At 40.1% G+C, this 12,667-nt stretch overlaps 1 protein-coding gene across 10 annotated transcripts in view; it reads left to right on the top strand.

The window, feature by feature from the left end:
- CPNE8 (copine 8) overlaps positions 1-12,667 on the top strand; it is a 296,010-nt gene that overhangs the window by 258,825 nt on the left and 24,518 nt on the right. For 7 of the 10 annotated variants that reach the window (XM_073328394.1, XM_073328393.1, XM_073328398.1 and 4 more), the window contains one exon: positions 10,765-10,822. The exons of 2 other annotated variants lie outside the window; for them this stretch is intronic. In XM_073328394.1, coding sequence (XP_073184495.1) covers positions 10,765-10,822 — 58 coding nt within the window. Of the gene's footprint in view, positions 1-3,944; positions 4,005-10,764; positions 10,823-12,667 lie in introns of all 10 variants that reach the window. One more of the 10 variants, XM_073328405.1, reaches the window with a different exon arrangement.

Genomic DNA, 12,667 nt, shown 5'->3' with positions numbered 1-12,667 from the left:
TATAGAACATATATATATATACACACACACATACAGATAAGTTAGAAGTTACCGTACAAACTGTGAGAGGCTAATTAGTTAAGATGAGCTATTATCAGCAGGAGGAAAAAAAAAACCCTTTTGTAGTGATAATCAAGATGACCCATTTAGACAGTTGACCAGAAGGTGTGAGGATACTTAACTTAAGGAAATAGATTCAATATGTGTAATGACCCAACCTGAAGCAAATACTCACCAGCAACCACACAACAAAAACACTAACCCAGGAACCTATCCTTGCAACAAAGCCCGATGCCAACTCTGTCCACATATTTATTCAAGTGACACCATCACAGGACCTAATCACATTAGCCACGCCATCAGGGACTCATTCACTTGCACATCTACCAATGTGATATATGCCATCATGTGCCAGCAGTGCCCCTCTGCCATGCACATTGGCCAAACCAAACAGTCTCTACGCAAAAGAATAAATGGATACAAATCTGACATCAGGAATCATAACATTCTAAAACCAGTAGGAGAACACTTCAACCTCTCTGGCCACTCAGTAAAAGATCTAAGGGTGGCAATTTTGCAACAGAAAAGCTTCAAAAACAGACTCCAATGAGAAACTGCTGAGCTTGAATTAATATGCAAACTAGATACCATTAACTTGGGTTTGAATAGAGACTGGCAGTGGCTGGGTCATTACACATATTGAATCTATTTCCTTAAATTAAGTATCCTCACACCTTCTTGTCAACTGTCTAAATGGGCCATCTTGATTATCACTACAAAAGGGTTTGTTTGTTCCTGCTGAGAATAGCTCCTCTTAACTAATTAGCCTCTCACAGTTTGTATGGTAACTTCTAACTTATCTGTGTGTGTATATGTGTGTGTGTGTATGTGTGTGTAATATATATAATTACTGTATGTTCCATTCTATGCATCCGATGAAGTGGGCTACAGCCCACGAAAGCTTATGCTCTAATAAATTTGTTAGTCTCTAAGATGCCACAAGTATTCCTGTTCTTTTTGCGGATACAGACTAACATGGCTGCTACTCTGAAAGGAGGGTAATGTAATTAGTGCAAATCAACATGGGTTTATCGAAAATAGAACCTGTAAAACTAGTTTGATATCTTTTTTTATGAGATTACATGTTTGACTGATTAAAAGTAATAGCGCTGACATAATATACTTGGTATCACATGACATTTTGATTAAAAACTAGAATGATATAAAATTAGCATGGCACACATTAAATGGATTAAAAACTGGCCAATTGAGAAGTCTTGAAATATAATGGTAAACAAGGAGTTGTCACTGAGCAGGTGTGTTTCCAGTGGGTCCTGCGGGATTGGTTCTTGGCTCTACACTACCTAATATTTTTGTCAGTGACCTGGCAGAAAACATAAAATCATCACTGATAGTTTGCAGATGACACAGAAATTAGAGGACTGGTAAATAATGAAGAGGAAAGGTCACTGATTTAGAGCTGTCTGGATCACTTGACATACTAGATGCAAGCAAACAATATGCGTTTGATAATTGCTAAATGTCAATATGTACATTCTGGGAACAAAAAAGGTAGGTGAAACTTACATGACGGGGGACTCTTATTCTAGGAAGCAGTGACTCTGAAAAAGATTTGGGGGTCATGGTGGATAATCAGTTGATTGTGAGCTCCCCGTGTGATGTTGTGGGCAAAAGAGCTAATGTGAACCTGTGATGCATAACCCAGAGAATTTGAGTACTTCTGGAATACTGTGTCCAGTTCTGGTACCCACAATTTAAGAAGGATGTTGACAAATTGGAGAGGGTTCAGAGAAAAGCCATGAAAATAATTGAAGGATTAGAAAACATGCCTTATAGTGAGAGATTCAAGGAGCTCAATCTACTTAGTTTAACAAACAGAAGGTTAAGGAGTGACTTGATCACAGTCTGAGTATCTACACAGGGAATAAATATTTAATAATGGGATCTTCAGTCTAGCAGAGGAAGATATAACATGATGCAATGGATGGAAGTTGAAGCTAGACAAATTCAGACTGGAAATAAGATGGACATTTTTAACGATGAGAGTGATTAACCGTTCGAAAAATTAACCAAGGGTTGTGGTGAATTCTCCATCAATGATTATTTTTAAATCAAGATCGGATGTTTTTCTAAAATATATGCTCTGTGAATTATTTTGGGGAAGTTCTATGACCTGTGTTATACAGGAGGTTTAGATTACAACAGTTCTGGCCTTGAAATCTATGAATCTACAGTCACTCCTCCATTTCCAGCAAATGATTCTTCAGAAACGTGGTGTGTATACAACTGCTAAAAAGACAGAAAACATTCAGCATTGCTAAGAGAGGTAGACCTGTTCATGTCCTAGGTCGAAGTTCCCACTCTGTTCCTCAGGGTTCTCCACCAAGAAGGAAAGCCCAGATTGGCTGGCTTATCAAGGCACACTTAGCACCAAGGTCAGCTTCGTGTGTATCACAGGCCAGGTTGGGAGCCTATTGATTGAAATTATTCGCATTCAAGTCCAATTAATATGTCTTTTCGTTTTCCATGTGAGGAAGAGAGACTCTGAAACCGCTATTCCTACTTACATGCCTCCAGCTTTCACCCAGACCACACCACGCGATCCATTGTCTACAGCCAAGCTCTACGATACAACCGCATTTGCTCCAACCCCTCAGACAGAGACAAACACCTACAAGATCTCTATCAAGCTTTCTTACAACTACAATACCCACCTGCTGAAGTGAAGAAACAGATTGACAGAGCCAGAAGAGTACCCAGAAGTCACCTACTACAGGACAGGCCCAACAAAGAAAATAACAGAATGCCACTTTCCGTCACCTTCAGCCCCCAACTAAAACCTCTCCAACGCATTATCAAGGATCTACAACCTATCCTGAAGGACGACCCATTACTCTCACAAATCTTGGGAGACAGGCTGGTACTTGCCTACCCCCCAACCTGAAGCAAATACTCACCAGCAACCACACACCACACAACAGAACCACTAACCCAGGAACCTATCCTTGCAACAAAGCCGTTGCCAACTGTGCCCACATATCTATTCAGGGGACACCCTCAAAGGGCCTAATCACATCAGCCACACTATCAGAGGCTTGTTCACCTGCACATCTACCAATGTGATATATGCCATCATGTGCCAGCAATGCCCCTCTGCCATGTACATTGGGAAAACTGGACAGTCTCTACGTAAAAGAATAAATGGACACAAATCAGATGTCAAGAATTATAACATTCATAAACCAGTCAGAGAACACTTCAATCTCTCTGGTCACTCGATTTCTGATTTCAAAATGACTATCCTTCAACAAAAAAAATTTCGAAAACAGACTCCAACGAGAGACTGCTGAATAGGAATTAATTTGCAAATTGGATACAATTAACTTAGGCTTGAATAGAGACTGGGAGTGGGTTGAGTCATTATACTAAGTAAAACTATTTCCCCTTGTTTATTCCTTCTCCCTCCCCCCCCCGCCCCCCATTCCTCAGACGTTCTTGTTAACTCCTGGAAATGTGCTGGAAATGGCCCACCTTGATTATCACTTCAAAAGGTTTTCTCTTCCCCCACCTCACTCTCCTGCTGGTAATAGCTCATCTTAAGTGATCACTCTCCTTACAATGTGTATTTTTTCATGGTCTGTGTGTATATAAAATCTCCGCACTGTACTTTCCACTTTATGCATCCGATGAAATGAGCTGTAGCTCATGAAAGCGTATGCCCAAATAAATTGGTTAGTCTCTAAGGTGCCACAAATACTCATTTTCTTTTTTCTGAAACAGAAGCTTCAGTCTCTATCTCGGAAGTGGGCTAAAAGGCCTCCTTTCAGTGGCTGAAGGCAGACAGGCTTAAAGTAAGGATGGTTAATAAGATTATGAAGGAATAGGCCCCAGTCATTGTAATGACCTTCTTATTATCCCTAAAGGCCAGCTATCCTGAGGAACCCTTGGAGCTGGACCCCCCTGAGGACACCACCCTGACCCAGGTACCTCAAGAGGAGGAGTCTGGAAGTAGCCTGGGGGCAGCCGACCCTAGTCTGGCTGCAGCACTGCCAGAACCCATGTCAGTTTGTTGCGGCCAGGATCCCCACTGACTCAGCAGCGGGTCTTCTGCTACTGCTAGGGCCCCAGGCTGGGACGCAGTGGAGTGGGAGGGCCTGCGTCCCCCCTGCCACCCAACTCTCGGGTGGCAGTCTCCCCCTCTCCCAGGCCCTTTGGAACCTAGGGCCTGGGCCTACTGTTTCTATACTGTTGTTGCTCAGCCCCCTGCCTGAGTGCCTGACTCACCATTACCCCGCCCTGACCTAGGGCCTGGGCTTACTGTGGTATTTCCACCTTCACAAAGGCCACAGAGGACAACTCCTGTGGCTGAACTAATTCCCCGCGAGACCTATTCCCCAATTTAGTGAGACGGTGTGGTTCCCTGTCGCCCCGGAGAGAGACACGCCCCGGCTAACCTCTCTACAATTGACTTAACGCAACTTTGAAACTTTACTATGCAGAAGAAAAATGCTGCTTTTAACCATCTTAATTTCAATGAAACAAGCACAGAAACAGTTTCCTTACCTTGTCAATTTTTTTTAAACTTTCCCTTTATTTTTTTTAGCAGTTTACATTTAACACAGAGTACTGTATTTACTTTTTTTTCTTTGTCACTGCTGCTGGCTGATTGCATACTTCCAGTTCCAGATGAGGTGTGTGCTTGACAGATCAGTTCGTAACACTGGTGTTCATAACTCTGAGGTTCTACTGTAGTTGCTATCACCAATATTAGGAGTGGCTTCTCCCCAGCCTCACATGCGTGGGGTCCTGGAATTTTTTTCTGGTGCCTGTACCCAAGGCGACACCTCACTGTGCAATGCATAGAGGTGATAGCCTTTGAGAGAATCAATGCTAGTATTAGCTCGCAAAGAATGTAAAATCCAATACACAAGGGATATTTCTTCAGAAACTACAGTTAATTTTGATTTCAGGATTATGAATCAACACTCTATTCTGTCAAGGACTACCATCTTCCCTGAGGACAGCTTGACTTTACTCTTATTGGAACAGTGGGAGGTGGTGGCCATTTTGAAAAAGGATATTTCAGTTGAAGGCACCAGTGGCCTTAGGTCCATTAAGAATAATAGGAGATGGCAGCCATTTTGAAAGAGGGCAGTTTTTGATGCAATTCTCTATTGAAGAATGTTATTTGTCAGCCCCTTCTGAAGAGAAAACTTTCAGTTATTGAGAATAACAGCACAAAAGGAACATTAATCCTAAAAAAAACCAACCCCTAACTACATGGGAAGTTTGAGGAGTCTGTTTTATTCCATTATTAAGATCATTTGAGGTAAAAAAAAAAAAATAACCTGACATCATCATCGTCCTCATGGCAAATGCCAAAGGGATGTGGCTTCCTTGCCAATCAATCACCAACCAGAACAATCTCTGGCAAGGTGCTTAAGGTGGTCTGATTGTATATTCAGTTTAAGACCATCACTAACAATCTTGTTGCGCCAATGAAGCTTTTGGTGCTTACATGATCACCAGCCTTGCAGTAGCATTCCTTGCTACACACGCTTTGGAATTTATTGGTCTTCCATTCTTATAATATGAGCATACCAAAACAGTGATGATGATGGAGGTTGCTAGTTTTGGCTTCAAATATCCTTGTTTCTGATCTTGTCCTGCCACTTGATACGGAGTTGCTGATGGGAACAATGGGAACTGAAAATGTCAGTCTGGTGTTCTTCAGCCTTTCCCAGCACCAACAGAGCTGGTAAAACTGTGGTTCTGTATATCAAATTTGCTACGAAGCTGTGGATCTATAGAACCACGGTTAATAGACTGACAAAGGGTGTTACGCTTCTTAGAGGACCCATTTAAAAAGGAATTTTAACTCAAAATAGTTAATTGCTCTTACTTGGAATTTCTAAAAAAATTCATTCTATATTCAAAAAATAAGTGCTGTAATTTTGAGGATATGCTGTATTTTTCATATGTAACAAAGTGTTTGAATCCCTGGTTGAAGTTCAAAATTCAACCCAACCTTAACTATGGGACCACACATGGTGATTTCATAAATCTCTACTCAAATTCAGAATAGTGGCAAGATGCATCATGGCAGAAAATACTGAAAACCTTTTTTTAAAAAAAAGACATTTTATATTTAGTCTTGTTTCTTTATTAATACACTTCCACTGATTCTTATTTATAAGTTGATTCTTAAGTGTTGGAGAAGGGTTGAAACATTTGTGGGGAAATGCTGGATGACTTGGTGCCTTGCCTTTAAACATTTGTTGTTGTGTACATGCTGGCTGTGTTGTGGACTACTGATGAGTGCAAACATGGATGGCTTGACAGCTTGGGACAGCCCTTCTCTCCCAGATAGTCTCTGGGAAGGTACAATCCTTGCTTCCTTCCCACTGCAGGCACGGAGTCTCTCCCCACAACTACTGAAACCACTTTCTTGGTAGCTACAGGGGTCACCAGATATGAACACTAGCTCTCATGGAGTCTTCTCCTATACCAGATCCTTGGCCCCAAGTCCAGGAATTGCCCCTGGATGCCCTGGAGCTCACTTTCTCATCAATGCCCTTTCAGATACCTGAACTCTTTCTCTGGCTGATGCAGCTGCATTGTTTTACTCTCACTCTTTCAAGCTAATTCTCAGATATACTTGTTCCATTCCTCAATCCAGGCACATGATGGCCATCCTCCACTAATTTATAGCTCCTCATTCATCTTAGACACTGGGTCCTCCAATGGATCAACATCTGAAGTTGTTTTGACCCTTCGCCAGTGTTCCCTCTAATTTTTTACATCCATGTGCACCAATAAGGAGATGATGTGTAGTGAGAGTGCAGCCGAGGGGTTTGGAGTGTGGGAGAGGTCTCAGGGCTGGGGCAGAGGATTGGGGTGCAGGGTGTGAGGGCTCTGAGGTGGGGCCAGGGATGGAGGGGCTTGGGGGTGCAGGCTGTCCCGGGGCTGTGGTGAGGAAAGAGGACTCCCCCGGCTCCTCTTTTGCTGCAGCAGCTCCAGGGCCAGGGGAGAAGCGCCTCTCACCGGCTGCAGCAGCCCCGGGGACGAGGAAGAGGCACCTCTCCCTGCTGCGCTGCTCTTGATAGCCTGCTGTGTGGCCACGCGGCTGCACAGCTTAGAGGGAACTTAGCCCTCCCCCTATGAGGTCTGCCTCTAACTACCTTTTCCTCCCTCTCCTCTGGAAATGGAGGCTTGGCCACTTGGAAGGCAGAAAGCAAGGGGTGAAAGTACCAAACAGTCCCACAACCACATTGATTTCTTCTCTGGGCAACTCCATGAGCATATCCCTAAATACTTTATCCAGCTGTCTGATAGAAGTGCTTGAAAACTGACCATATTAATAGAGGGATTGGAAGGAGAGGAAGAAGATGGTTTACTGGTTTGTGCCCAAAGCAGTTTCTTCCCCTTTGAGGTGAAACTGCAGGGAATGAATGGCAGCTTACACCTGTAAAGGTGGGGGATGATGGTGGGGATAGAGCACTCCTGCCAGCAATCAAAGCCCACACTGTCATGACTGCTCCATTTTCCACTTCGCATTGGGCCGTGTGTGGGGGTGAATGAGCAAACAGAATGCCTGCAAAAAATGTTGCTGCAGAAGGAGGAGAGTTCAAATGGTTCTTTGCTCCTTCTCCAGCTCAGCCTAAAGGTTGGGAGCACAGCTCCTTCCCTCCCTCCCAGCTTCTTAGAGCTAGAGGAATGACCTTTGGTCCAGCCTGACACCAAGTTGGGCATCCATCCAGGTTAAACAAAAAAGCATCAAACCCAGCTCAGCTGTCACTACCCTGTAAAATGACTAAAAACAGTTATTTTGTTTCAGTAATTAATAGTTCCAGTCAAAACATGGTTTTATGTTACAACAGAGTCTACAATAATAAAACTGCTTTACACGATTGTGGAAATACAGCTAAATGGCTATATCTTTAACCTGGAGTAAGTGAAATGTTGGAGATATCTATACTTTTTATTTTTATGGAGCTATGTTAATTTTTCTGCCTGGATTCTTGAGAATAAGATTTTATTACATTTATTTAATCCATTTGTCAACTTGACAAAATATTCTGAAATTGAATTGCTATTGGATAAGCTTTTTTCATTAATTACTAAAAAAAATATCTATTTCTTGGTGTAATAAGACAATGAAGTTCATGAAGTTCAAGCAGAGTATATTTCCAGTGGTTTAGGTATACATGATGTTTGCATGCACTGAGCATAATCTTTCTCATTACTGGTTTGTCACATGCACTGTACTTTGATGGAAAACTATATTAATATAGTGTTAAAAGTTGCAACATTAAGTACTCATTCAGGAGATGCCAAATGGTAAGGTTGCATTCACAAGCTTCACTTCCCCCTCTTATAGGATTCATACGTGTAGCATCTTGTAGTACTGTGTACTGCTTATGTATACGAGATAGAGTCCATTAAAGTAATTTATATTCAAGTGGCAATTCACAAGATTGTAATAAAAATTATAGGATATTTTATTTATGAAATATATCTAAATACATTTTATAATGCAGTAACTATATAGTTGCACTAAGCAGTGAAAGCCGTACTGTATATACTGAATGTATAATGCAGTTACAGTTTAATTACACTGCAATCATATTTTGATAGCTACAGTTAACTACTGGGCTGATATACTCAGTACCCTTTAATTTAATATTTAATACATTATCCTGTAATTACTTTGTGTGACAGGGTTGGACCAGATGGCTATAGGAGAGTAATAGAAGGCAGATATATTAGCTCCAGGCTAAGTAGGTCCCTTTTCCCTGGGTAAGGTAACAGGGAAGGTTCCAGAACAATCAGGAACCTTCTGGAGACCATTAAGACAGGCTGATTAGAACACCTGCAGCCAATCAAGAAGCTGCTAGAATCAATTAAGGCAGGCTAATCAGGGCACCTGGGTTTTAAAAAGGAGTTCACTTCAGTTTGTGGGGTGCGTGTGAGGAGCTGGGAGCAAGAAGCACTAGGAGCTGAGAGTGAGAACGCGGACTGTTGGAGGACTGAGGTGTACAAGCATTATCAGACACCAGGAGGAAAGTCCTATGGTGAGGATAAAGAAGGTTTTGGGAGGAGGCCATGGGGAAGTAGCCCAGGGAGTTGTAGCTGTTGCACAGTTGTTCCAGGAGGCACTCTAGACAGCTGCATTCCACAGGGCCCTGGGCTGGAACCCGGAGTAGAGGGCCGGCCCGGGTTCCCCCCAAATCCTCCCAACTCCTTGTCAGACACAGGAGTAGTTGACCTGGACTGTGGGTTCAGAAAAACGGCCAAGCTGAGGGCTGCTGTGAAGCTCCAAGGCGAGGAAATCCGCCAATAAGCGCAAGACCCACCAAGGTAGCGCAGGAACTTTGTCACATTTGTTATACTTTTTACATATATATTCCTAATACATGATCCTATAACCAGAAGGTTAACTACCTAGATTATACTTTATAATTACACTGTAACTGCAGTCATTTCCTGGTATCTTAGCTGTCTACCATATTAGGTATAATTCACAATGGTGCACAGTATTAAGTAGCAGCAAAAATTTGCTGATAACTCTGGCTGGTAATATGACTTCTCTTTTGTAACTGACAATTTCATTGACATGATCTATATTATACAAAAAAGTCAATTTCAGATGTAGTAATTTAAGGAAAATTTGTTGTCTTCAAGAATTGTGTCTGCTGTGTTAAAATTAAATTTGTTTGTCATATTTTCTTGCTAAAGTAAATTAGCTCATGGAAAGCATTATAAAATAAAGAGTGACAAATGGCAATGGAATATATGAAAAGAAAATTATGTGTGTTTCAAAACCAACTTGCTCCCTACAATTACTATTATGGGAAATTGTGCATGTATGATTTGGGCCAATATACAAGTTCTGCTTAGAATGATTTTAAAGATTTCAAAGTTTAGCAGTATGTTCCCGTAAGGAACAATTGTTAGTTCTGACATTTGCTTGATGGATTTTGGTTGTCTTCGTGCAACTTGCAGATGTTTTGTGCTTCCATCGGGGAAAGGGAACCTAAAATATTTATGACATTGCCTCTGTGAATTTACAAATATTTTATTCACATAAAGCTGTATATCATCTATCTGTTTTTATAGAATAAAAAACTTGAAGTATCTATTCATTTTAAAAGCTTTACCTTTCACAATTTTATTTTGTTACTCATCCTATTTTTTTTTCTCATTCTCTGGGCTAATTGATTTAATTAACATTTCTTTTATGGGAGAGATATAAAGTCTTATTTCTGAGAGGCGCCAAGAATAGAAATAGTACATGTGCAAGTATCTTGAAATTCTGTGTACTTTACTGTGTGTATTAATTAAGCGTCAAGTTCTGCCTTTGGATGTACATTTGCAACTCTTATTTGCATTGATTAATAAACTGCTATAAGAATTTTAGTTGTGCACTCTTAACATGCCTTAATAGTGTTTGTTGCATTTATTCATATTTTTTTATTTTATCTGAATCATAAAAAGACAAATTATGGGGAATAACAAACCAAAACTCTAAAGAACAAAATGATCAACTATCATACTATCTTCATCCAAGATTTTATATAACTTAAAGCAGACAACTTACATGTATTTTTCTTGGGTAATTTTTCCTTTCCTCCTCACAATATAAGGAGCTGTACATGTTTTTAGTCCAACTATCTTTCAAGTCCAGCATAATATTTGCAGATTATACTGTGTATTAAATCTGTTTTTCTTTCTGTTTGGAAGGCATCAAAGCTTCCAATGTCAATAATTATAGTAGGAGTTGGACCAGCAGAGTTTGATGGTAAGTGTTCTGGTGTCAGTATGTTTTTCCTAAAATGCTTATCCCTTATATTTCAATAATATATGGCTCTTCAAATAAATTCTGTGCTTTTTAAAGAACAACATAATATGGAACAAGCTATGAACAATGTTGAAGTTTCCAGCTGACTTGATTGATAGCTCAACGTGCTTACAACCCTGCATGTGGAGTTATATTGCCCGTAAGAACACCTGTTCAGTTCACAGAACCATATGTGGACTCTTCATTTATAATGCTCCACAAGCTGTTATGTAAAAAGAGAAAAGTGGGTATGCTCAAGAAGTTTTGCTGAACAGATAGTTATTTGTGCAGTTTCAGATGGCTGGTAGTATTGACTGTGTGCCTGACCTTTCTAACAGCAATAACCAAAGAAATAAAAGAACTCTGAGTAAATTTAAGATATTATCTAGATTATATTTAATTTTCATATAATGTGATTATATTATCTCCGCTTGATTTTGGACTAGCATAATTTAGCAACAATGTTGGGAGACTAGTATAGTGTGAACAAAAAAGTTCCAAAATTATTTTAAAATTCTTCCAAACTTTTAGAGCAGAATCCTGATCCTTGATCCCCAGACAGGTACAAAAAACCCTAAATGCAGCCAAACAACATCCAAGCTGTAGAGAGGCCACCTGATTGGGCCTGCACTCCCCCAGCATTCTACAAAGTTATATTCTGTGGCAGGTATCAGCACTTCAACACAGAGCTGGCAGGGGAAGAACAAGAAGTGTCCAGTTGGTCTACAAATATGAGGCCTATTGAACATCATCCCTTAACCCCTTAGAGAGCCAGAGAACAGGGGCTACAGTTACCCTGAGGTTGCAGTTGTAGCTCCAGAAAATGTTGACCTATATTTAGGCTTGGCAGAACTCGATGGTTACTTTTTTTGTATAATTTTAACAGAAAATATCAGTTTGTTTTTAAGCATTTTTTTCTGTTTATCAATTGTATTTTCACTGTTGCGTAGAATTATGGGGTTTAAGCATTTTTTTTCTTTTTTTATCTATTTGAATTTTCATACTTGCAGTAAATTAGAGGATGGTCAGACAAACTGTTGCGGTCAGGCATAATTATTCAATGACAGTAGATGTTGAGATTCAAAAAGTTAAAGCTTGATAACCATTAAAACAAATTTTCAATATCAGATATCAAAATATACAAAGTAAATATCATTAAATCAAATATTAATATGTTCTCAAGCAACATTTTTCTTACTTTGCCTGTCTGTAAAATTTGATTATCAATGGAAGTATTATTTTTATTTGGTTTATGTGTGTGTAGTGAAATTGACATTTACTGATTAAAACATCTAGTCCTTCCATGTCTGCCTATATTTGTATAAAATGGATATGCTTTCATTTGTCTTCAAGCAAAAAGAAGCCATACTTGCAATATCTACAATACATAAAAAGTGTGGCAAGTTAAAAAGTGACCATCGCTAACAGAGAATGTATTTATAATCCTCTGTCAGAGGATCAAAGTAATGGCCCTATTGGATCAGTCCAATGGTCCAATTAATGCCATATTTTATCTTAAACTGTAACTGGTACCAGATGCATTAGTGAAAGGTGCAAGAAACCCTGAAGTGACCAATAATGAAATAACCTGCTCATAGGAGAAATTTTGTCCTCCATTAGAGGTTGGCTTATACCCGAGAAAGAGAAAATAAACCTAGGACTCAAGTCCAATAATGAAACCAATAAGACAAGACTAGAAAAAGTAGGGGTCAGCAGAATAAGGTACCTACTATCAAGTTTCACACAAACTGAGTGTCCAGAAATAACAACCCCATTTTTACCTCCATGCCAGTCCTGGAAACACTG

This window comes from Lepidochelys kempii, chromosome 1, assembly GCF_965140265.1.
Source record: "Lepidochelys kempii isolate rLepKem1 chromosome 1, rLepKem1.hap2, whole genome shotgun sequence".
Taxonomy (NCBI): Eukaryota; Metazoa; Chordata; order Testudines; family Cheloniidae; genus Lepidochelys; species Lepidochelys kempii.
The sequence above is the reverse complement of the archived record's forward strand: the minus strand, read 5'-3'. Positions and strand labels throughout refer to the sequence as shown.